This window comes from Rana temporaria, chromosome 2 (genome assembly GCF_905171775.1).
Source record: "Rana temporaria chromosome 2, aRanTem1.1, whole genome shotgun sequence".
In the NCBI taxonomy this organism is placed as follows: domain Eukaryota; kingdom Metazoa; phylum Chordata; class Amphibia; order Anura; family Ranidae; genus Rana; species Rana temporaria.
In genome coordinates this window covers 69,302,583-69,327,547 of record NC_053490.1, presented here as the reverse complement: position 1 = coordinate 69,327,547, position 24,965 = coordinate 69,302,583, and the positions used below count along the sequence as shown (strand labels likewise).

At 45.1% G+C, this 24,965-nt stretch overlaps 1 protein-coding gene across 2 annotated transcripts in view; it reads left to right on the top strand.

Annotated features, from left to right (window-relative positions):
* Nucleotides 1–24,965, top strand: part of ATP7B (ATPase copper transporting beta) — a 156,305-nt gene that overhangs the window by 45,916 nt on the left and 85,424 nt on the right. The window contains exon 1 of one of the 2 annotated variants that reach the window (XM_040340334.1): nucleotides 16,362–16,677. The exons of the other annotated variant lie outside the window; for it this stretch is intronic. Coding sequence (XP_040196268.1) covers nucleotides 16,459–16,677 — 219 coding nt within the window. The 5' untranslated portion in view covers nucleotides 16,362–16,458. Of the gene's footprint in view, nucleotides 1–16,361; nucleotides 16,678–24,965 lie in introns of those variants that run through there. 2 annotated transcript variants of the gene reach the window in all.

Below are 24,965 nucleotides of genomic sequence, written 5' to 3'. Positions count from 1 at the left end.
GTCCATCAGCGCCACCCCAGTGTCCATCAGCGCCACCCCACAGTGCCCATCCATGCCCAGTGCCCACCTATCAGTGCCCATCTGTGCCACCCATAAGTATCCATCAGTGCCGCCCATGAGTGCCCATCTGTGCCACCTATGAGTGCCCAGTGCCGCCTATGTGTGCCCATCAGTGCCGCCTATGTGTGCCCATCAGTGCCGCCTATGTGTGCCCATCAGTGCCGCCTATGTGTGCCCATCAGTGCCGCCTATGTGTGCCCATCAGTGCCGCCTATGTGTGCCCATCAGTGCCGCACCTCATCTGTGCCCGTCAGTACTACCTCATCGATGTCCATCAGTGCCATCTCATCGGTGCCCATTAGTGCCGCCATATCAGTGCCCGTAATTGAAAGAGAAAACTTATTTACAAAAAAATTAACAGAAAAAAATAAAAATGTAATTTTTTTTCCAAATTTTCAGCCTTTTTTTAGTTGTTGCGCAAAAAAAAAAATCGCAGTGGTGATCAAATACCACCAAAAGAAAGCTCTATTTGTGGGGAAAAAAGGACGCCAATTTTGTTTGGGTACAGTGTAGCATGACCGCGCAATTGCCATTCAAAGTGCGACAGTGCTGAAAGCTGAAAATTGGCTTGGGCGGGAAGGTGCGTAAGTACCTGGTATGGAAGTGGTTAATATCTCCCAGAAGAAGTATACTGTTTCCACTAGAGGATTTGATCACCCTCTAGTTGTGTTAAATTGGTGGGGTGAGGGGGAGTTGGTGCGGAACCTCCCTGGAATGAGTTTGCCACCTCCCTGGAATGAATTTTTGCAGGTTGGGATGTCTGCTAGAGACACTTTTGAATCTTTTACTACATAAATTTGATCCGCCTATTTTAGAGTATTTACATACACAGAGCCGCTGGGATATTCGAATCGAAGACAGAGCTCTGTGTGATCAGGCTGCATTTCATTGGCACTGGTGAGGCTGCATTTCATTGGCACTGGTAAGGCTGCATTTCATTGGCACTGGTAAGGCTTCATTTCATTGACACTGGCAAGGCTTCATTTCATTGGCACTTCATTTCATTGGCACTGGTAAGGCTGCATTTCATATACTGACTGGCTGGCTGATTGAAAAGAAATTAGCCGGCTATGGCCAGCCTTACTGTGACACCCTTTCCAGCCCTGACTGCTCCAGATGAGTGGAGCTGAGAATGGCAGTACAGAGGTTGGACTTTTTGAGTCATTGCAGATAATTAAAATTTAAAGCTTGGGTATGGCAATTATTGCATTGTTAAATTGGTCCAGCTTGGACCAATGGGAGCATGTAAGGTACGTACCATACCTGAGGGGTCCCTGCAGAATCTGGAAAACACTGTAATGGGCACCGCTACCACGGGGGTGTCCACTAGCTTTCATGAGATAAAATGGTCCGCAACTTCTTGCTTGATTCTCCATAAAAGACAGACAGCAAATGTAAACGTGTTTCAGCCTTGCGGGCCTTGTTCACCACAGTATGGGTGCCATTCAAAGAACACATTGCATTTTCTTCATGCATGCAAAATGTTCCTTAACCGGTTAACGCCCGCCGCATATATATGTACGTCCACAGAATGGCACGTACAGGCATATGGGCGTACATGTACGTCCCCGCCTTTCTGCGGGTCGGGGGTCCGATCGGGACCCCCCCGGTACATGCGGCGGTCGGTAACCCGTGGGGAGCGATCCGGGACGAGGGCGCGGCTATTCGTTTCTAGCTGCCCCCTCGCGATCGCTTCCCGGAGCTGAAGAACGGGGAGAGCCGTATGTAAACACGGCTTCCCCGTGCTTCACTGTGGCGGCTGCATCGATCGAGTCATCCCTTTTATAGGGAGACTGGATCGATGATGTCAGACCTATAGCCACACCCCCCTACAGTTGTAAACACACACTAGGTGAACCCTAACTCCTTCAGCGCCCCCTGTGGTTAACTCCCAAACTGCAACTGTCATTTTCACAATAAACAATGCAATTTAAATGCATTTTTTGCTGTGAAAATGACAATGGTCCCAAAAATGTGTCAAAATTGTCCGAAGTGTCTGCCATAATGTCGCAGTCACGAAAAAAATCGCTGATCGCCGCCATTAGTAGTAAAAAATAATAATAAAACTATCCCCTATTTTGTAAACACTTTAAATTTTGCGCAAACCAATCGATAAACGCTTATTGCGATTTTTTTTTTTTTTACCAAAAATAGGTAGAAGAATACGTATCGGCCTAAACTGAGGAATTTTTTTTTTATATATATGTTTTTGGGGGATATTTATTATAGCAAAAAGTAAAAAATATTGCATTTTTTTCAAAATTTCGCTCTATTTTTGTTTATAGCACAAAAAATAAAAACCGCAGAGGTGATCAAATACCACCAAAAGAAAGCTCTATTTGTGGGGGAAAAAATACGCCAATTTTGTTTGGGAGCCACGTCGCACGACCGCGCAATTGTCTGTTAAAGCGACGCAGTGCCTAATCGCAAAACCTGGCCTGGGCATTTACGGTAGCTGCCTAAAGGTCCGGGGCTTAAGTGGTTAATTGGATCAGGTAGAGATTGTTGTTACCGACCCACCTTTCCACCTCATCCAATTAAAAAACTCTTTGTATACATTAAAATGTAAAGCATTCTCTGAATAGTGCCTGTGCCGAGAGTGTGACCTCCTGTTTTACAATGCAGCAGGGCAGCCGCCCGGCATGAGACCCGGAAGCTAATGGAGATCACTGGAGTAGTGGTGCTTGCAGTGATTTCCAGTTTTCTTAGGCATCGGCCAATTATGGCACATACATTCTTACGTGGGTCTAAGCTTCATATTGAACCATATAGTACAATATATACCGTATTTGCCAGCGTATAAGGCGACTGGGTGTATAAGATGACCCCCTAAATTTCCAGCTAAAATGTTGGTTTTGGGATATACTCGCTGTATATGACAACCCCCTTCCGACTAGTCTGTCTGGAAGCTGAGGGGTAGCCGGAACAACCGCTGACAGGAACAACCACTGACAGGAACAGGCTTTATTCAGCTTTTTTCAAATCTCACTGTGCCGTTGCATGCCTCACTGTGCCGTTGCATGCATCACTGCGCCATTGCATGCCTCACTGTGCCATTGCATGCCTCACTGTGCCATTGCATGCCTCACTGTGCCATTGCTTGCCTCACTGTGCCATTGCTTGCCTCACTGTGCCATTGCTTGCCTCACTGTGCCATTTCATGCCTCACTGTGCCATTGCATGCCTCACTTTGCCATTGCATGCCTCACTTTGCCATTGCATGCCTCGCTTTGCCATTGCATGCCTCGCTGTGCCATTACATGCCTCGCTGTGCCATTGCATGCCTCGCTGTGCCATTGCATGCCTCACTGTGCCATTGCATGCCTCACTTTGCCATTGCATGCCTCACTGTGCCATTGCTTGCCTCACTGTGCCATTGCTTGCCTCAATGGCCCAAATTCACAGAGAGCATGGCGCACATTACGCCGCCGTAGCGCACACACCGTACGGCACGCCAACGTAGCGCGGAGAGGCATGCATTGCATTCATCAAGCTAGTGCTCCCAAGGCTGCACCAGCGTGGCGTGGTTTTCGAAGGCACACGCAGGCGTAGGTGGAAGTGGGCGTGACCCCATGCAAATGATGGGCCGAGTGCCAGACCGGTACGTCGGCGTGGTGCAGTGTTTTATGCCCGGCGTATCACGAACTGCGCATGACGTGACGTGGATGCATGCACAGCACCCCCCCTGCGCCTGCTCACAACCACGCCGGCACAACCGCCTAAGCTACGCCGGATCACCGCGTACGCCGTGAACATAACGTACGCCCAGCCAGACGCACGTCCAACGCAAAGTACGCCAGCTTGTGTTCCCTGGTGCAGACAACATGTCAGACAGTGACATTGAGAAGGAGAAGCGAAAGAAGAACTTCTCCGTGCCTGTTGACGCAGTAGTGCTATGACCATGGCTGCCCCTGGCATGTTGGCATACGGATGTGTTGTCCTGCAAGTGTGGTTGCTCTGCTTGTCTGTAACGGTGCTGCTGCAGCTGCTCTCCAGCTGACCTGTGCATGTCTGTTGCTGGGTTGCACCTCATTTATGGGGAATAACTTTACGCCGGACGTACAACTTTCGCGCATCTCGCGTAGCATGCGCCGGGCGCACGCATGTTCGTGAATCGCCGTATTTCAATCATTTGCATGTTTGAATGGCTAATCAATGGGAGCAGCACCATGCGTCCAGCCCATATATGCGCCCACCCTACGCCGGCGTGTGCAAGCTACGTCGGCGGGGTGTAGCCTGTTTTTAGGCGCATGTTGGTTCGTGGGTCTGCCGCACACATACGCCGGCGTACATTTGCACTTACGTCGGCGTAACGTGCTATACGTCGGCGTAAGTGCTTGGTGAATCTGGGCCATCGTGTCATAAATAGAGGTGATATAAAACAAAGAACAGGTGTGTGATGGTGGATTTGTGGACACTAAACAAATTTAGTTCCCAATCACTAAAGAAGATTAAATAGCACTAAATTATGGAGTAGGTAGAGGGGGGTTATGAAGCATCTAGAGCAGTGGTTCTCAACCTGGGGGTCGGGACCCCCTAGGGGGTCAAATGATGATTTACCAGGGGTCAACGAATCCTGGGCTGTTCCTGAAGCCCGCTTCACTCTCCCACTGCATTTTTGCAGCCACTCAGCAGGGCTATCCCTGGAGCATGTGGCCACCCATCTGGGCTGTTCCTGGAGCCCGCAGTCGCCCACTCAGCCTCTTCGCAAGCGCCCATTCAGTTTACGGCATAGCTGGGGGGGGCAAAGACTAGAGGTCAGCTGACTGGTAAGGAATGTGAAGTGGAAGAGGCTGGAGGAGACCCCATGTCCTGATTTCAGCATAGGTGTCACTGCTACGAGACACCACAGAGCTGGAGACACAGTGAAGCCGGAGACAGTGAGTGACACTACCTGCGATTATAGTTGCCATTAAAAGGACTCAGGGAGCGCTAAATTTCTGCGGGTTAGGGGCGTAAATGACCTGCCTTGGGTGCTGACAACCCACGCTACGAAAAATGTTTTACTGTTAGGGGTCCCCACAACTTGGGAAATTTTATCAAGGGGTCATGGTCCTAGAAGATTGAGAACCACTGATCTAGAGACACAGGTACCCGTCTGTCTCTGCTTGGAAAGTTCTAATAAGGAGGAAACCTAAAACAGATATGAGAGGGGTTACATGTCTGTGTTGTGTATTCTGCTTATTTTTAGGCCTCCTTCTCACAGTGGTGTACAACAATATACGGCCAGGTTTACCCACACAGGGATGCCCAGGTGTTCCGTGAATACCCATGCAGGCATTCCCATTCATGTTAGTTGGGATGCAGTGGTCGCATGAACACAACTGCTGTCCCAATCTGACATCCATGTGAGTGCACAGCTCCAAACTCACACTATCTGTGTTGCGGGCCGTGTACTTGCACCCGCGTGGATGTCAAATTTGGAGTAGCGGCTGTGTTCGTGCAACCACTGCATCCCAATTGACATGAATAGGTCTGCCTGCATGGGGAATGCGCAGAGCACCTGTGCATCTTTGTGTGTGTAAACATGGCCCTCACATGTATGGTGTTTTAATACCTGTGTGATCGAGGCCTTAAAATGTTATTGAGCAAATTTGCTTACAGGGCAAATTTATGGCAGTTTGCAAAGAATTCTGGGCTTACTAATGAGAAAGCCCAGCATTGCCTGCCTTTTTTTTGGTACAGTCCTTGCAAGTAAGGATTTGTATTTTAAATCTACCTGATTTTAAAAAGATAACTATGTCTTCAGTATGACATTTTTAAAATTTTCTGTAACAACTAAAGGGAATCTGTTGCAAAGAAAAATACCTAATTGAGAAGCCATAGATGAAAGCGGTCATAAGTAGTGATATCATTTCTAGCAACAGGTGATAATAGTAGCATCAGTAATCACAATAAAGGGTAGTGGTGCAACGGATCGTCATTGATCCGTGATCCGCACGGATCAACGACTACGGATCGGCACACACATGAACCGTGGCGCAGGTGGAGGGGGGTGAGCAGAATGGTAAAACACACTGTAACGGCTGACATTGAAATAGTCTCCGCTCTGCTCGCACTCGCACAGCCCCGCCTACTCCTTACCCCGCGCTTGTTATGGACAGAATGTGCGCCGCAGCCAATCACCTTTTGCCGTGTCAGGCCACTCCCCCAGCGTGGATAACTGTTAAGTGATGGACGCCGCTGCAGGTGAGCGGCTGTCCTGCGGTGAGCTGCGAGAGAAGCCGGGGGGGGGGCGGTGCAAAGCGGCAGGTGAGGCTCCATGTGTGGCTTCATGTGTGCGGGGTCGCGTAGGTATGGAAGAATTTACCTCCCAGGGGGGATTGTTTACCCCTCAGGAAGGAGAGGGGGAGCGGAGGGCACATGACACCAGCCTGGGGGGTGAGGTGCAGCTTATGTCTGGGGCTGCATGGAGTGTGACAGACATATGGAGGGAATATAGAGGTATAAACACCCACACTGAATTGGGATGCCAAGTGTGACTTGGCATCATAGGAGCCAAGTGTGACCCGACTGTCCTCCACCACCTGGGGGGAGACATGCCCATGGGCTAAGGAGGGTCAGGGGAGGAGATGAGCATCCGGGCAAGAAGGTGAAGGAAGAGAGGAGCGTCAGGTAGAGGTGAGAGTGAGGCTGCAATGGGAGCACAGTGAGGCTACAATTTTTTTTTGCTGATCTGAAAAATGATCCGATCCGTGGCTCTGATCCGAGGATCGATCCAATGCACCCCTAATACAGGGACAAATTCATTTAAATCCTTCCTATTATTTAAAAATTATTTTAATCCTTTCCCATTTTCACTCTGTAGATTACTGTCCCCTTGTTCAACGTCCTGTGCATAGAGGAAATTGGACGATGTTCCCTTTTTGACAGCTAGTAGCTGACACTGTGTGGACTTGAGACCACATGGTCACCATCAGCTCTAGTCAGGGCTGCTGTTACAAATCACGGGGCCCCGTACAGCCTACCTGGCAAGGCCCCCCTCAAATATATCAGTACAAGATTTTCACTTAAAATATACTAAAATCATTCTTGGCGGACACAAATATAACAGAGAAGCTGTGTGAATTAGCCCTTTTTTAAATATTTTTTTACACAAAAACATTTTATATGTTTTTTTTAAAAACATTTAAATGTTTTGAAAAAAAAATATTTCACAATTTTTTTTAAATATTTTTAAAAAAAAAATTCCCCCCAAGAATTGTATTAAATTTTACAAGAGATTAAAACAATACAGGGTTACACTTTGTTATTTTTTTAATGTGACAGGTAAGCCGGCAGCTGTGTCTGTGTGTCTCTCCCTGCAGCAGCTGAAAGTCGGCGGGAGGGAGAGAAACTGGTTTTCAGCTGCTGCAGAGAGTCACATAGGGCATCCTGTAATTGCCCCTCCATCCAACCACACTGATTCCATCTGCTCTTTGGGCCCCCCTGTGAGCCCGGGCCCCCTACAGGAGGACTGGTGCCCCCCCCCTATCAGCGGCCCTGGCTCTTGTCCCTATTAGCAATCAGGAATCAATCATGTGGTTCTCTTTTATGAGATCACCATGTCAGCTATGACATGATGATCAGAGGATTTTGTTTATAAAGAACTGCCGCTGATTTTGTTTTCGGTAGACTAGCTGTGCAAAAATAAAATAATTCTTAAAGAGGACAGTACTAAATTTTTAAACAATTAACCACATTTTTTAAAAAGTTGTAAAAAAAAAAAAAATACAGCTACTACCTTTATAAGAATCGCACATAGTTCTTATGCCGCGTACACACGATCATTTTTCGGCATGAAAAAAAAACGAAGTTTTTCAGCATGTAGAAAAAACATATTTTTTTCCAACTTCATCATTAAAACGACGTTGCCCACACACCCTCGTTTAAAAAAAAAATGCTCTAGCAAAACGCGGTGACGTACAACACGTATGACGGCGCTATAAAGGGGAAGTTCCATGACGCCACCCTTTGGGCTGCTTTAGCTGATTTCGTGTTAGTAAAAGACGATTCGCGCTTTTCTGTCTGTTACAGCGTGATGAATGTGCTTACTCCATTACGAACGCTAGTTTTACCAGAATCAGCGCTCCCGTCTCATAACTTGCTTCTGAGCATGCGCAGGTTTTTAACGTCGTTTTAGCCACACACGATAATTTTTTAAAAGGTCGTTAAAAAATGCAGCATGTTCGAAAAAACATTTTGTCATTTTTCAGAACATTTTAAATGACATGTTTTTTTATATAACATCTCAAACACAATTTAATAAAAAAAAATAAAATGAGAAGACACATACATAGAAATATAACATCTCAAACACAATTTTATATAAAAAATTAATTCCCCCTTATCACAGATAAATAAATATAAAAAGGCACAGAGGAAATATAATAAATATAGCACTAGAAATACACATATATTAACACATTCTTTATAGTCACAAACACCTTTTTGCACCCACTTCTCTCCCCCCCACCCCCCCCCCTTTTTTTATATCTTCTTTTTATGTCTTTTTCTTCTTTCTTTTTTGGAGGATTCGGATAAACCACCATATAGTAGGAAGATAGCATGTAGTGAGCTACCTTTCAAGTGTCAAGGCATGATAAATGTAAAATGTTAAATGGTATATGTAAAGAAGAAAATTTACTTTTACTGTTAAAAAAGAAGAAAATTTAATAAAGAAAAGATTAAACCAAAAAAAATTAATTTTTTAAAAACTTGTAGGTAGATTCAAAGAGATTGGACTAACTTTAGGGCGGCCTAGCCTAGCCTGTTTAGGCTACACCGCCGTAAATTAACTAGGCTAGTAGTGATTCTCAATCTACTTACCTGCTAATCTACGGCGGCGTAGCCTCAAACGAGCGGTCGTAAGGGCGCCTAATTCAAATTGGTTGGAGGGGGGCGTGTTGTATGGAAATGAGGCTTGACCTCACGTTTTTTGACGTTTTGTGCTACTGCGCATGCGCCGGGCGCCTACACTTCCCAGTGCGCATTGTGGCTAAGGACGCCGTACGGGCCTATTGATTTCGACGTGTACGTAAACAACGTAACTCCCGATTCGTGGACGAATTGCGCAAACGACGTAAAAAATTTGAATCTCGCGGCGGGAACGGCGGCCATACTTAACATTGGCTAGGCCACTAGAGCATAGCTCTAACTTTAGGCCGCCTAAGGCCTTACGGAAACGACTGCGGCGGGCTCGCGTACGTTCGGGAATCGTAGTAAAAGCTCATTTACATAATCTACGCCGGCCGCAATGGAAGCGCCACCTAGCGGTCAGCCAAAACATTGCAATATAAGATAGGACGGCGCAAGCCGTCCTATCTTAGATATGTTTAAGTGTATCTCTGTTAGAGAATACACTTAAACATAGGTCGGTGCAGATTCAGAGTTAGGTCAGCTTATCTGTAGATAAGCCGGCCTAACTCTTTCTGAATCTACCTATTAGTTTTTTTCATGCCAAAAAATTATCGTGTGTAAGGCCCCATTCACACCTGAGCGTTTTGTAGCTTGAAGCCTGAAGCTCCAAAACGCTGGAGGGGAAAAAAAACGATTATTCTCTATGGAGATAGAAGCTCCAAAACGCCTGAAGCTCAAACAAGTTCTGGAGCTTCTTTTTAGGCAGATTACAGGTGTTTTTCTTCTTTTTACATTTCTGACCATTTGACCTGTAGAAAAACATGTCAAAGTTGCGGCACAAAAATGCAGTAAAAATCGTGGTAAAAGCGTGCGACTTTCTGCCTGAAAGGCTCAGATGTGAATGCAAACCTAAAGGGCTTGTAAAACTTCATGTTTTTTTCACCTTTAAGTGGAGTTCCACCCTAAAAAAAACATCATGGGCGCCTAGGACAGGTAAGTGTCCTTATTAAAAGTCAGCAGCTACACTGTTTGAAATCGCGGGTGGAGTCCCGCTTTAATGCATCCTATGCATTAAGGTGAAAAAACATCTGATACTTACAGGCCCCTCCAGCCCCCCCCCCCCCCCCCCCCCCGGTTTACTTACCTGAGCCCTCAAAAGTCAGGCATCGAGAATGTGCTGGCTTCTCGGCTCTTCTTGGCCCAGACTTCTTAGCTCTTCATTGGATAGATTGATAGCAGTGCAGCTATTGGCTCACACTGCTGTCAATCAACTCCAATGTCCTGTACTCGGCGGCTATGTACGCCGAATACAGGACTCGAGAGCGCGCCTGTAAGGTAACGCCCTTAGGAGAGCGCTTCCCAGGATAGTTACCAGAATCTGGGATGAGCCGAGATAGCCACAGAGGGAGCCCAGAAGACGAGGATCGGGGCCACTCTGTGGAAAACGAGCTGCACAGTGGAGGTAAGTATGACATAAGTTTGTTATTTTTATTTTATTTTTTTATTCAAACCTTTAATACCACTTTAAGGTCACATCCCTTATCTCCCTTGAATATGTCGGCTACCTTATTAAGTTGTGCAAGTATGTGCTGATGCTCTGGCGGATATCTCCATGTTGGAAACACTGTGGTGCATGACATCTTTTCACCCTTGTGGACACAAAGACACTTGTGCATCTCTTACTGCATACATTATTATGATTTGTTTTTGAGTATTTATATATTGATATTATATATTCATATTCTTTAGAACCCCATGCAGAAAGCACTGTTGCAACCCAGACCAAGTGTGTATGAACACATACCACAAATATACTGTACCAGGGGTGGACTGACAACTCATGGGACCCCCGGGCAATAGAAGATTATGGGGCCCTCGGGCTTATAGATGGCCACCACGCCAGGAGGCAGTGCAGAGGCAGGGCAGCTAAAATCTCAGGCATTTCACATCAAAAGCATGTCGGTTTCAGACATATCTGGGACAGATGTAAAAAAACACAGATTTTTATATACTGTCCCTGGTTTTATTGAGCCTGGCAACCCTGATGGGGCCCCCTAGTGGCATGGGGCCCTCGGGCAGTGCCCGAGAGTCCCAATGGTCAGTCCGCCCCTGTACTGTATAGAATACAAAATTGAAAGACGTTGCACAAAAATAAGGGTGTTGTATACAGTATATCAAACGTGTTCGAAATGACAAAAGCCAATGGATTAATGTGGCCTTTCTCAGCCTTTTTGCTGAAAAAGGAACCCTTAAAATAATTTTCAGATCTCCACCAGGAACCCATTCTAAAAGAAATTTGTTGGAGTCAGTGGCTTAAATACCCTTTACATTGGTGGTCAGTGGGAAGATTCAAGAATGTCATCCTTACAGATGGCTTAAAAGATCATTGGGGGGTAGCTTGATTTATTAAATGCAAATAGGCTGTTCGCTTTGCAAGGGAATTTGCCACAGAGCTTTAGTGAATGTGGTGAGGTTTCACTTTGTAAAGAATATCTAATCATGTGCTGGGGGAAAAAAATAAAAATAAATTGCTTGCACATGATTGGATGATGGAAGTCAGCAATGCTTCACCTCATTCACTAAGCTTTGGGACAAATTCCCTAGCAAAATGTGAAAACACCTTTGCAAAAAGAACAGCCTATTGTGCCTTTAACCACTTCCGGACCGTCTCCTCCACATATACGTCGGTAGAATGGCACGGCTGGGCACAAGCACGTATATATACGTCCTGTGCTTGTACCCAGCCGTGGGTCGCGAGCGCGCGCCCGCGGCGCGCTCCCGCGACCCGGTCCGAAGCTCCGGGAACGGGACCGCGGCGATCGGTCCCCGGAGCTGAAGAACGGGGAGAGCCGTGTGTAAACACGGCTTCCCCGTGCTTCACTGTGGCGGCGTATCGATCGCGTCATCCCCTTTATAGGGGAGACACGATCGATGACGTCACACCTACAGCCACACCCCCCTACAGTTGTAAACACTCACAAAGTGAACCCTAACTCCTACAGCGCCCCCTGTGGTTAACTCCCAAACTGCAACTGTCATTTTCACAATAAAGAATGCAATTTAAATGCATTTTTTGCTGTGAAAATTACAATGGTCCCAAAAATGTGTCAAAATTGTCCGAAGTGTCCGCCATAATGTCGCAGTCACAAAAAAAATCGCTGATCGCCGCCATTAGTATTAAAAAAAAAAAAAAAAAAAAAAATGCAATAAAACTATCCCCTATTTTGTAAACGCTATAAATTTTGTGCAAACCAACCGATAAACGATTATTGCGATTTTTTTTTTACCAAAAATAGGTAGAAGAATACGTATCGGCCTAAACTGAGGAAAAAAAAAATTATATATGTTTTTGGGGGATATTTATTATAGCAAAAAGTAAAAAATATTGCATTTTTTTCAAAATTGTCGCTCTATTTTTGTTTATAGCGCAAAAACTAAAAACCGCAGATGTGATCAAATACCACAAAAAGAAAGCTCTATTTGTGGGGAAAAAAGGACGCCAATTTTGTTTGGGAGCCACGTCGCACGACCGCGCAATTGTCTGTTAAAGCGACGCAGTCCCGAACTGTAAAAACACCTTGGGTCTTTAGCCAGCATATTGGTCCAGGGCTTAAGTGGTTAATAAATCCTAAATAAAACCTTGGTGTCATGGTGATGACTCTGCCAAGTGGCACTGGCCTCAGAACTAGGCAGGCACCATCAAAAAGAAGGTCAATCAGCTACAGCTTAAAGGGGATGTTACCCCTCATGTTTTTTCACCTTTATGGCCGGGTTCACACTATTGTGAATTGGATGCTGAATCTCCACATCCAATTCGCAATAGTAGGAGAATGTGAATGGCTCTTTATAGAGACGGTTCACATATCTCCGATGTGGTTCCAGTGCGAATTTGCACAGGAGACCTGTGCGTCTTTTGGTCTGTTTTAGGTCCGAATTCAGACCCAAATTTGAAACGTTAAACCAGGACGCACAGGACCCCTGCTGGAAGCCGCATCGGCATTCAGTGTGAACCGAGCCTAATGCATCCTATGCATTAAGGTATTAAGGGAGGTAAAGATTAGAAACCGCAAGCGGTCTCCTCCTCCAGTGAGTCTCCCCCCCACAGTTAGAATCACCTCGCAGGGGACACAGTTAACCCTTTGATCGCCCTCTGGTGTTAACAAGTACCCTGCCAGTGACATTTACACAGTAATCAGTGCAGTTTTATAGCACTAATTGCTGTATAAATGTCAGTGGTCCCAAAAAAGTGTCAAAGGTGTCCGATATAAAAATATATTTCATATTCTAGGTTCTTCAAAGTAGCCACCTTTTGCAGCAGACACGGTAGAATATCTGCTAGGAAACCACTGCTAAAGAAAGGCAACAAGCAGAAGAGACTTGTTTGGGCTAAAGAACACAAGGAATGGACATTAGACCAGTGGAAATCTGTGCTTTGGTCTGATGAGTCCAAACTTGAGATCTTTGGTTCCAACCCCCGTGTCTTTGTGCGACGCAGAAAAGGTGAACGGATGGACTCTACATGCCTGGTTCCCACCGTGAAGCATGGAGGAGGAGGTGTGATGGTGTGGGGGTGCTTTGCTGGTGACACTGTTGGGGATTTATTCAAAATTGAAGGCATACTGAACCAGCATGGCTACCACAGCATCTTGCAGCGGCATGCTATTCCATCCGGTTTGCGTTTAGTTGGACCATCATTTATTTTTCAACAGGACAATGACCCCAAACACACCTCCAGGCTGTGTAAGGGCTATTTGACCAAGAAGGAGAGTGATGGGGTGCTGCGCCAGGTGACTACCTCTTGAAGCTCATCAAGAGAATGCCAAGAGTGTGCCAAGCAGTAATCAAAGCAAAAGGTGGCTACTTTGAAGAACCTAGAATATGAAATATATTTTCAGTTGTTTCACACTTTTTTGTTATGTATAATTCCACATGTGTTAATTCATAGTTTTTATGCCTTCAGTGTGAATCTACAATTTTCATAGTCATGAAAATAAAGAAAACTCTTTGAATGAGAAGGTGTGTCCAAACTTTTGGTCTGTAATATATATTTTATATATATATATATATATATATATATATATATATATATATATATATATATATATATATATATATATATATAAAAAAAAATTTTTTTACCAAAAATATGTAGAGGAATATATATCCGCCTAAACTGATGAATAAATGTGTTTAAAAAATAAAATAAAAAATGAGGTATTTATTGTAGTAAAAAGTTATAAATATATATATTTTTTTTAAATTTTTGTTTATAGCGCAAAAAAAACAGAGGTGATCAGATACCACCAAAAGAAAGCTCTATTTGTGGGGAAAAAAAGCACATACATTTTGTTTGGGTACATCGTCGCATGACCGCGCAATTGTCAGTTAAAGCGACGCTGCGTCATATCACAAAAAATGGCCAGGCCATTAAGGGGGCAAATCCTTCCGGGGCTGAAGTGGTTAACCAAAGTATACTGTTGCTATTAAATTTGGTCTGGGTATCAAGGCAGCAATGACCTTTGGTCACGGAAGGGTTAAATGTTCAGGATCAAATTCGTTTTTTGACAGGAGCCAGCAGGCACTTTACAGTAGATGGAGGACAAGTGTTTCCACTAGTAACAATAGAGCAAAGTTAACTACTTGCCGACCTGCCACCGCAGTTCTATGGCGGCAGGTCGGCTCCCCTGCGCGAGAGCCCGTACAATAACGTCGGCTCTCTTAGCGGCCACTAGAGGCGCGTGCGCGCCCCCGCTCGTCCCTGACTCCCGTGCTGGTGCCCGGCGGGCGCAATCGCCGCCGGGCACCCGCGATTGCTCGTTACAGAGCGAGGACCGGGAGCTGTGTGTGTAAACACACAGCTCCCGGTCCTGTCAGGGGGAGAAATGCCTGACCGTCTGTATAAACATCAATCAGTCATTTCCCACTAGTGAGGCCACCCCCTACAGTTAGAACACACCCAGGGAACATACTTAAAGCGGGGGTTCACCCTTAGAGGGCACTTTTCCCCCTTAGCTTCCTGCTCGTTTTTACTAGGGGAATCGGCTGTTTATTTTAAAATATGTGCAGTACTTACCCGTTTACGAGATGCATCCTCTTCGTCGCTTCCGGGTATGGGCTTCGGGAATGGGCGTTCCTTCTTGATTGACAGTCTTCCGAGAGGCTTCCGACGGTCGCATCCATCGCGTCACGATTTTCCGAAAGAAGCCGAACGTCGGTGCGCAGGCGCAGTATAGAGCCGCACCGACGTTCGGCTTCTTTCGGCTACGAGTGACGCGATGGATGCGACCGTCGGAAGCCTTTCGGAAGACTGTCAATCAAGAAGGAACGCCGGCTCCCGAAGACCCATACCCGGAAGCGACGGAAGAAGATGCAGCTCGAAAACGGGTAAGTACAGCTCATATTTTAATACAAATAGCCGATTCCCCTAGACCGAACGAGCAGGAAGCTAAGGGGAGATTTTTTTTTTTTTTACAAATGGGTGAACTCCCGCTTTAACCCCTTCCCCTAGTGTTAACCCCTTCCCTGCCAGTGACATTTTTATAGTAATCCAAAGCATTTGTATAGCACTGATCGCTATAAAAATGCCAATGGTCCCAAAAATGTGTCAAGTGTCCGCCATAATGTTGCAGTACCGAAAACAAATCGCTGATCACCGCCATTACTAGTAAAAAGAAAAGAATTAATAAAAATGCCATAAAACTACCCCCTATTTTGTAAACGCTGTAACTTTTGCGTAAACCAATCAATAAACGTTTATTGCGATTTTTTTTTTACGAAAAATATGTATAAGAATACGTATCGGCCTAAACTGAGGAAAAAAATGTTTTTTTATATATATTTGGGGGATATTAATCATGGTAAAAAGTAAAAAATATTATTTTTTTTCAAAATTGTTGCTCTATTTTTGTTTATAGCGCAAAAGAGGAGGCAGAGGTGATCAAATACCACCAAAAGAAAGCTCTATTTGTGGGGAAAAAAGGACGCCAATTTTGTTTGGGAGCCACGTTGCACGACCGCGCAATTGTCAGTTAAAGCGACGCAGTCCCGAATCGCAAAAAGTGCTCTGGTCTTTGACCAGCAATATGGTCCGGGGGTTAAGTGGTTAAAAAAGGCTTCTGCTGTAAAATATTTCAGAAGCATTGGCTGAAATTTTGTCCAGTCGTGGTAGTAATATCATTATTATTATTATGTTAATAATACAAGGCACTATGTTGATTGGTCAGAGCCGCGTTGTGATTTGCACACGAGGGCTGTGTGAGGTGTAGCCGAGTCATTATACACTGTCAGTACAGCTGATATTTGATATGCATGTGAGGCACGGCGGTGTGGCGCTCAGCAGTCTGGCAGTGTGCAGAGCCAGCATGGGATCAGAGAGGAAGAGATTTGAATATTATGAATATGTGAATAGCTGAGTGCAGAGCCTTCCAACCTATAAAGGCTGGAGTTAAAGATCATTAATGAACTTCTCTTCCAGTGATCAGACAGTGGATTAGCTTCCCTCTACATGTTGTTATGTTATTGTAATCCTCATTGCTTTGTACTCAGATAATTATTTCTACAATGATGTTGGATGAGGACAGTGTAGACAGTAACGTAAAGGTGGAGGGTAAGCAGATGGAGGTAAAAAAACAGTTGGCATTGGTAACTCTCCATAATTCATATGATGGGCCACCAAGCTTGGATTCTGGGGCTCCCAGTGCAAGAGATTCTCAGGAGAAGGATGAAGAGAATACCAGGATAGAAGTGATTGTCACAGAGCCTGGGGTCTCCAAAAAGCAGGTGAGTCAAGTAACATGTTCGTCTTTATTTTATGGCATTGTAGCATATAGAGAGAGTTGTAGAATATAACTCCGCAGCCCTAATGCCGCGTACACATGATCGGAAATTCCGACAAAAAAACCATGGATGTTTTTCAGAATGTTGGCTCAAACTTGTGTGGAATTTCAAGACAAGAAAAGTTCGATGTGAGCTTTGTGAGTTCTTGACTGTCGGAATTTTGTGTGACCGTGTGTATGCAACACACGGTCACACAAAATTCCGACCGTCAAGAACGCGGTGACGTACAAGACGTACGACGAGAAGTTCAATAGGCAGTTCGGCTCTTCTGCTTGATTCTGAGCATGCGTGTTTTTTTGTGCGTCGGAATTGCATACAGACGATTGTAATTTCCGACAAGAACTTTTCCTGTAGAAAAAAATTAAGGACCAGCTCTCAAATTTTTGTTGTCGGAAATTACGACAGAAAACGTCAGATGGAGCCTACACACGGTCAGAATTCCCGACCCAAAGCTCACATCAAACTTTTCTGGTCTTGAAATTCCAATCTTGTGTACGCTGCATTTGATTTCTGTAGCTTTGACCTCAAGCCTTATCTTGCCATTGTCCGGTTTCTCCATTGCCCAAGATGCTGTACACCACAGGAGCCAATAACATATGGTTTATTGTATTTGGATCATTTAAGGGATCGTTTTCAAATTGGTTGCTACAAGTTACTGCATTTTGCGCATTGATTTTGGGTGAATTGGATAAGACAGACTTTGGTCCATTGAGTCTGCCCCATTTTGTTTTCTTTAACCTCTTGATGACCGCGCCATAGCCTATGGACGTCCTCCTAGAATCTTGCTCCCGCGCGCCCCCATGTGATGACGTCGGTTCCTCCCTCCCCTCTCTGTACCGATCGGTACAGTGTGAGAGGAGAGGGGACAATTGCAGTCACAGATCCAGCCATCCATCCCTCCGTGCTCAGCCATCCCTGCCCCATACTGTGCACTCTGCAATAAACAATACCCCCCTGCCAATACTCTGCAATACTCCCCTGCCAATACTCTGCAATACCCCCTGCCAATACTTTGCAATACCCCCTGCCAATACTTTGCAATACCCCCTGCCAATACTTTGCAATACCCCCTGCCAATACCCTGCCAATACTCTGCAAATACCCTGCCAATACTCTGTCAATACTCTGCTAATACCCCCTGCCAATACTCTGCAATACCCCGCAATACCCCACAATACTCCGCAATACCCTGCAATACTCTGCTATACCCTGCAATACTCTGCGATACTCTGCAATACCCCGCAATACTCTGCAATACCCCACAATACCCCACAATACTCTGCTATACTCTGCTATACTCTGCAATACCCCACAATACCCCGCAATACCCTGCAATACTCTGCAATACCCTGCAATACTCTGCAATACCCCGCAATACTCTGCAATACCCCACAATACCCCACAATACTCTGCTATACTCTGCTATACTCTGCAATACCCCACAATACCCCGCAATACCCCGCAATACCCTGCAATACCCTGCAATACTCTGCAATACCCCGCAATACGTCCCCCCCTCCCACCACCCTCCGGTGCTTCTACTGACTCACCACTACGATCAAAGCCAGGACCATTTTTATTTCTTATTTATTTCAGGCTTCCCAGCCTAGAGGTGAGATGTGGGGTCTTATTGACCCCACATCTTACTGTAAAGAGGACCTGTCATGCTATATTCCTATTACAAGGGATGTTTACATTCCTTATAATAGGAATAAAAGTGATCAAAAAATGTATTTTTGGGGGAAAAAGTGTCAAACTAAAATAAATAAAGTAAAATGAACAATAAAATGTTTTTTTTTTTTTTTTTTAAGCGCCCCTGTCCCCGTGTGCTCGCATGCAGAAGCGAACGCATACGTAAGTCCCGCCCACATATGAAAACGGTGTTCAAGCTACACATGTGAGGTATCTCTGTGAACGTTAAAGGGAGAACAATAATTTTGGCCCTAGACCTCTGTAACTCAAAGCATATAACCAGTAAAAATATTTAAAGCGTCGCCTATGGGGATTTTTAAGTAGCAAAGTTTGGCGCCATTCCACGAGCGTGTGCAATTTTGAAGGGTGACATGTTAGGTATCTATTTACTCGGCGTATCTTCATCTTTCATATTATGCAAAAACATTGGGCAAACTACTGTTTTGTGTTTTTTTTTTAAGCACAAAACTTTTTTTTTTAAACGCATTCGAAAAATTGCTGCGCAAATACCGTGCAAGATAAAAAGTTGTAATGACCGCCATTGTATTCTCTAGGGTAAAAAAACATATCTAATGTTTTGGGGTTCTATGAAATTTTCCAGCAAATAAATGATGATTTTTACATGTAGGAGAGGAATGTCAGAATTGGCCTGGGTGCTCCAGAACGCCTGATGGTGCTCCATGCATGTTGGGCCTCTGTATGTGGCCACGCTGTGTAAAAGTCACACACATGTGGTATCGCCATACTCGGGAGGAATAGCAGAATGTGTTTTTGGGTATAATTTGTGGTATGCATTTGCTGTGTGTGAGAAATAACCTGCCAATATGACAGAAACGAGAAAAATGTATTTATTTTTACAGAATTTTCAGTCTTTTTTCTTTTATAGCGCAAAAAATAAAAAACCCAGAGGTGATCAAATACCACCAAAAGAAAGCTCTATTTGTGTGAAAAAAAGGAAGAAAATTTCATATGGGTACAATGTTGTATGACTGAGTAATTGTCATTCGAATTGTGAGAGCACCGAAAGCTGAAAATTGATCTGGTTAGGAAGGGGGTTTAAGTGCCCAGTGGTCAAGTGGTTAAGCTTCTTCGACTGCGTATAGATCCATATTTCTCCTAAGCATGTTTGAATCCACGTACTGTTGACGAATTCACTACCTCTGCTGAAAATCTATTCCAAACATCATCTATTCTTTAGTAAAATAACCCTTTCTAAGATTAGTTTTGAACTTTCCTTCTATTAGTTGGAGGTCTTTACCCCATGCTCTTGATCTTCACTTGGGCCCCTTTCACACTGGGGTGGGAGGTGCAGTGGGGGTATAGTGCCACTATTTTTAGTGGCGCAATACCGTCGGAATTGCGGCGGTTTTCGGCCGATAGTGGTGCGGTTTTAACCCCCGCTAGCGGCTGAAAACCGGTTAATGCGCCTCTGCAGAGGAAGTGAAGCCGCAAGGCTTCACTTCCTGTTTCCCCTCAGTGAAAATGCCAGCGGCTGCACCTGATGGATGGATCGGCTTATGCCGCGTACACACGATCGGTTAAACCAATGAGAATGGTCTGGTGGACCATTTTCATCGGTCAAAACCGATCGTGTGTGGGAGCCCTAAAAAAGGCAACTTGTTTTAAAATTAACCGATGGATTCCTAACCGATAGGACAAAACCGATCGTTAGTAGGCACGACCATCGGTTAATAATCCGCGCATGCTCGGAATCAAGTCGACGCATGCTTGGAAGCATTGAACTTAGTTTTTTTCAGCACGTTGTTATGTTTTACGTCACAGCGTTCTGACACAATCGTTTTTTTAACCGATGGTGTGTAAGCGCGACGGACCATCAGTCAGCTTCATCGGTTAACCGATGAAAACGGTCCATTGGTCCGTTTCTCATCGGATGGACTGATCGTGTGTACGCAGCATTAGGGTGCCAACATCGTGGGCTCCCTGGACAGGTAAGTGTCCTTGTATTAAAAGCCAGCAATTACAGTATTTGTAGCTGCTGACTTTTAATTATTAAGGTAAAAACTGCTCTTTTAGGGTAAAAACTGTCTGTGCCTTCCTCCATCCCTAAACACTCTCCCTGCTGGCAGCCCCGCTCTGCTCTCCTCCTGGATTCACAGGCTTTACTGAGAACAGCAGTTAGTCAGATCCTGTGAGGAGGGGAGGGGGCCAGCTTGGGAATGCGCCCACATTAATTCCCCCATAGGAAGTATTTTGCTATGGGGGCACAGAGGAAAAACGGTGGGACCCCAGAATTGGAGGTTTACCAAGGCCTTCTGTGCAATACCATTACACAGAGCAGGAAAGTATAACATGTTTGTTACCTTAATCTAAAAAAAATTGCTTTACATTCACTTTAATTAAATTCAAATAAGTGACGCAACTAAAGTCCGATATGTAAAGACGACGCTTAGGTAAAGTGGTGATAGGATATCCATTGATAATACGAATATTAACGCATTTCACATACAGTTAATAATTGATATGCCTTATTTGCTAGTGCAGAGATTCATGTATTTAATCTGCACACAATGCGGTGTGACCTGAATCAGATTGTGGAAATGTGACATAATAGGATATTATTTTATATACACTTGTGAAAGTGCGTTAATCCTTTATTACGTGCGATTACATGTATTATTACATGCATAGCTATTATCTAGTAATTACCCTGGAAAATTAGTATCAATGCAAACAGGTTGTTTATTATCTATCTATTTATGATACTAAAGATTCTTAATGATTTCCTGTTCCATCATGCAGTATTAGCAATAGTATTCTCTGTGGAACTAATTAACCGTTCTCTAAAATGAATTGAAGTGTATCACTTCCGAAGCCCTAAGGGCCTGATCCACAAAAGGGATATGCCGGCGTATCTACTGAGACACCGTCATATCCCTGTTTCTATCTATGGAACTGATCCACAGAATCAGTTTTCCATAGTTAGGCAGAAGATCCGACATGTGTATGGGACTTACACTGCCGGATCTTAGGATGCAGTACCGCAGCCGCCGCTGGGGGCATTTCTCGTCGAAATCCAGCGTCGGGTATGCAAATTAGCACTTACGGAGATCCACGAAGCATTTACGCTTCGTTTTTTCTCCGTAAGTATTAGTTTGCCGTCGCAAAATTAGGGCTGCTTTTACAAAGTGTAAAGTTAGTACACCATGTAAAAGTAGACCCTTCTTTCCCGCGACGCTGTCAATTTTTTTTTAAAAAAAAATTTTTTCCCCGCCGCAACTTTTTTTACCCGGCGCAATTCACAAAACTCGGCGTAACGTAATTTTGCGCAATGAACGTCGGGAAAATCGCGTTGGGAGCATGTGCAGTACGTCCGGCGTGGGAGCGCGCCTAATTTAAATGGGACTCGCCCCATTCGATTAGGAACGCCTTGCGCCGGACGGATTTAAGTTACACCGCTCAAAATTTCTAGGTAAGTGCTTTGTGGATCGGGCACTTAGGTAGAGATTTTACGGCGGTGTAACTTAAATGGCAAAAGTTAAGTTACGGACGGTTTTTGTGGGTCAGGCCCTAAGTCCTTACTCCTAATTCTTTTTCCTTGGAAAATAAATCATGCGTAGGTCGTAGGATGCTCTAGCTGTACCGGTTTGTTATCTCACCTATTGTCAGCCAGACAGGAAGTAAATAAGACCGGCAATATGCTAATAGACCAGGAAATGAGGACAAATATCCCAATCAGGGCTGTTTGAAGGAATTTGGGGGCCCCAAGCAAAATGGGGGCCCCCAAGCACCCCCCCGCACGCAAAGCCTACATTAGCGATACACTAATTGTTTACACCCATGTTCTTGCTCTCCCCCCCCCCCCCTCCCTAGTCCCTAGGTTTTTCTATTCTAACCTCCCCTACTTCCCTGTAGGCTGCCGCTGTAGCGTGGCCGAGCTCCTCTTCCTCCTGTCAGTCCGGTGTTCTATTATTATGGGTCCCCAGTCCCCTATCAGATAGTGCCAGGGCCGGGCCAGGTACCACGCGTGGTACAGGAGATTCAGTTTCCTGTGTTCCCGGCCGGACTGAATGGAAGTGAGCACTCAGTGTGCACTTCCTGTCAGTCCGGCCGGGAACAGGAAACTGAATCTCCTGTACCACGCTACAGCCTGGGAAGGGGAAGTTGGAGGCCCCAGGCCAGCTCGGGGCCCAAAGCAATTGTTTGTTTTGCCTGTCCTGTAGCTACGGGTGATCCCAATGGGGGACATTAGACCTAAAGGTAATGTTTCTCCTCACGAACGCGCTTGATCTTGGCCCGGTCTTCTTGGCTCTTCATTGGATAGATTGATAGCAGCGCACACTACACCACATTCCCATGTCCTCCAAATTACTATATTCCGGCTATTCAACCAGGTTTTGGAGGGATTTCTGGACTTTTAAAACAATAGGAAAATTATAACTGGGGTCAAAATAATGTGGGGTCACATCAATAATTGGGGTCTCATCTTAAAAGGTTTAAGGACCATTGTTTTGCTTCAGCAATCTAAGCACTGAAAGTGTGGTCTCTATAACTGATCCAGCTGTGTTGAGATGGCTTACAGTACAAAGATGAGCAAAACTTTTTATTTTTATTTTGGATAGAGTAAGGCCCCTGCACTCCATGTGACAGAACCAGAGCTGTCCATAGCCCTGTGTATGCTATGACATCAGCTACCCATATCTCACCCAGGGCAGCTTCAGAAGTAGAACCAAGCAGCATGGAAAAGGAACAGTGAATAGATGCTGCCTTCGGAAGGGGGGATTAAAGTGTTGCTTTGTCCTCCATTGCCAAATCACTGCTTCACTTTAAATCTTGAAATAGCCAGACCTGACAAATAAAACCTTTGGGCATTTATGTAACAGGTTGATTTCAGTCCTTTGTTATTAGGTAGCTGCTATTTCACAATAGAATCATTTGATGTTCTTGAACAAAACAACGGTACAAATGCCAATTCTGGATCAGTTTATTATTTCATGACATTCCTTTTAGGTATTGACTTGAAATATGTAAATAGATTAAATGAGTGCAGCTTAAAGGTATTTAAGGTTAAGTGAAAAACATTACCTATCTCGTTACACTGACATCTGAAAGTCGGGATATATTAGGCAGCAAATAAACATGTTGTCCCTGAAGATGATGTGTTGATAGCAGAAAAAAATGGACATCACAGTCAGGGGCCGACTGACAACTCATGGGGCCCCCGGGCAATAAGAGATTATGGGGCCCCCGGGCAATAAGAGATTATGGGGCCCCCGGGCAATAGGAGATTATGGGGCCCCTGGGCAATAGGAGATAATGGGGCCCCTGGGCAATACGAGATTATGGGGCCCCCCAGGCAATAGGAGATAATAGGGCCCCTGGGCAATAGGAGATTATGGGGCCCCCGGGCAATAGGAGATTATGGGGCCCCCAGGCAATAGGAGATTATGGGGCCCCCAGGCAATAGACATACAGGCCCAGATTCTCAAAGGAGATACGACGGCATATCTCCAGATACGCTGTCGTATCTCTGAGTCTGGGCGGTCATATCTATGCGCCTGATTCATAGAATCAGTTACGCATAGATTTCTATTAGATCCGACCAGTGTAAGTCTCTTTCGCCGTCGAATCTTAACTGCATATTTACGCTGGCCGCTAGGGGCGTGTACGATGATTTAGGCCTAGAAATATGTAAATCAGCTAGATACGCAAATTCACGAACGTACGCCCGGCCGACGCAGTACAGATACGCCGTTTCCGTTAGGCTTTTCCCGGCGAAAAGTTACCCCTGCTATACGTACATGCGGCGTACCAATGTTAAGTATGGACGTCGTTCCCGCGTCGAATTTTGAAAATGTTACGTTGTTTGCGTAAGTCGTCCGTTAATGGGGCTGGACGTAATTTACGTTCACGTCGAAATCAATACGTCCTTGCGGCGTACTTTGGAGCAATGCACACTGGGATATTCCACGGATGGCGCATGCGCCGTTCGTGAAAAACGTCAATCACGTCGGGTCACAAGTTATTTACATAAAACACGCCCCCCTGTTCCACATTTGAATTAGGCAGGCTTACGCCGGCCTATTTACGCTACGCCGCCGCAACTTACGGAGCAAGTGCTTTGAGAATACTGCACTTAAATAGCCTAAATAGGATACGCTACGCCGGAACAAAGATACGCTCTTCTACGAGAATCTGGCCCACAGTATACATACACAGTATACACACACAGACACACAATATACACACACACAGTACACATACACACAGAATACACATACACACACTGAAAAGGTACTGGAGAGGCGGGGCAGCTAAAATATTGGGATTTTTTTTTTAAAACACAGATTTTTACATACTGTCCCTGGTTTTACTGAGGCTGGCAACCCTGATGGGGCCCCCTAGTGGCATGGGGCCCTCGGTCAGTCTGCCCCTGATCACAGTTTATTGTGTATTGAGCTGTGTAGCCATAGACCAGTCTATGCTGACCCAAAGCCAAAAGCACCTACAATGGGCACGTGAGCAAAGGAACTGGATCATAGAGCAATGGAAGAAGGTGGCCTGGTCTGATGAATTCCATT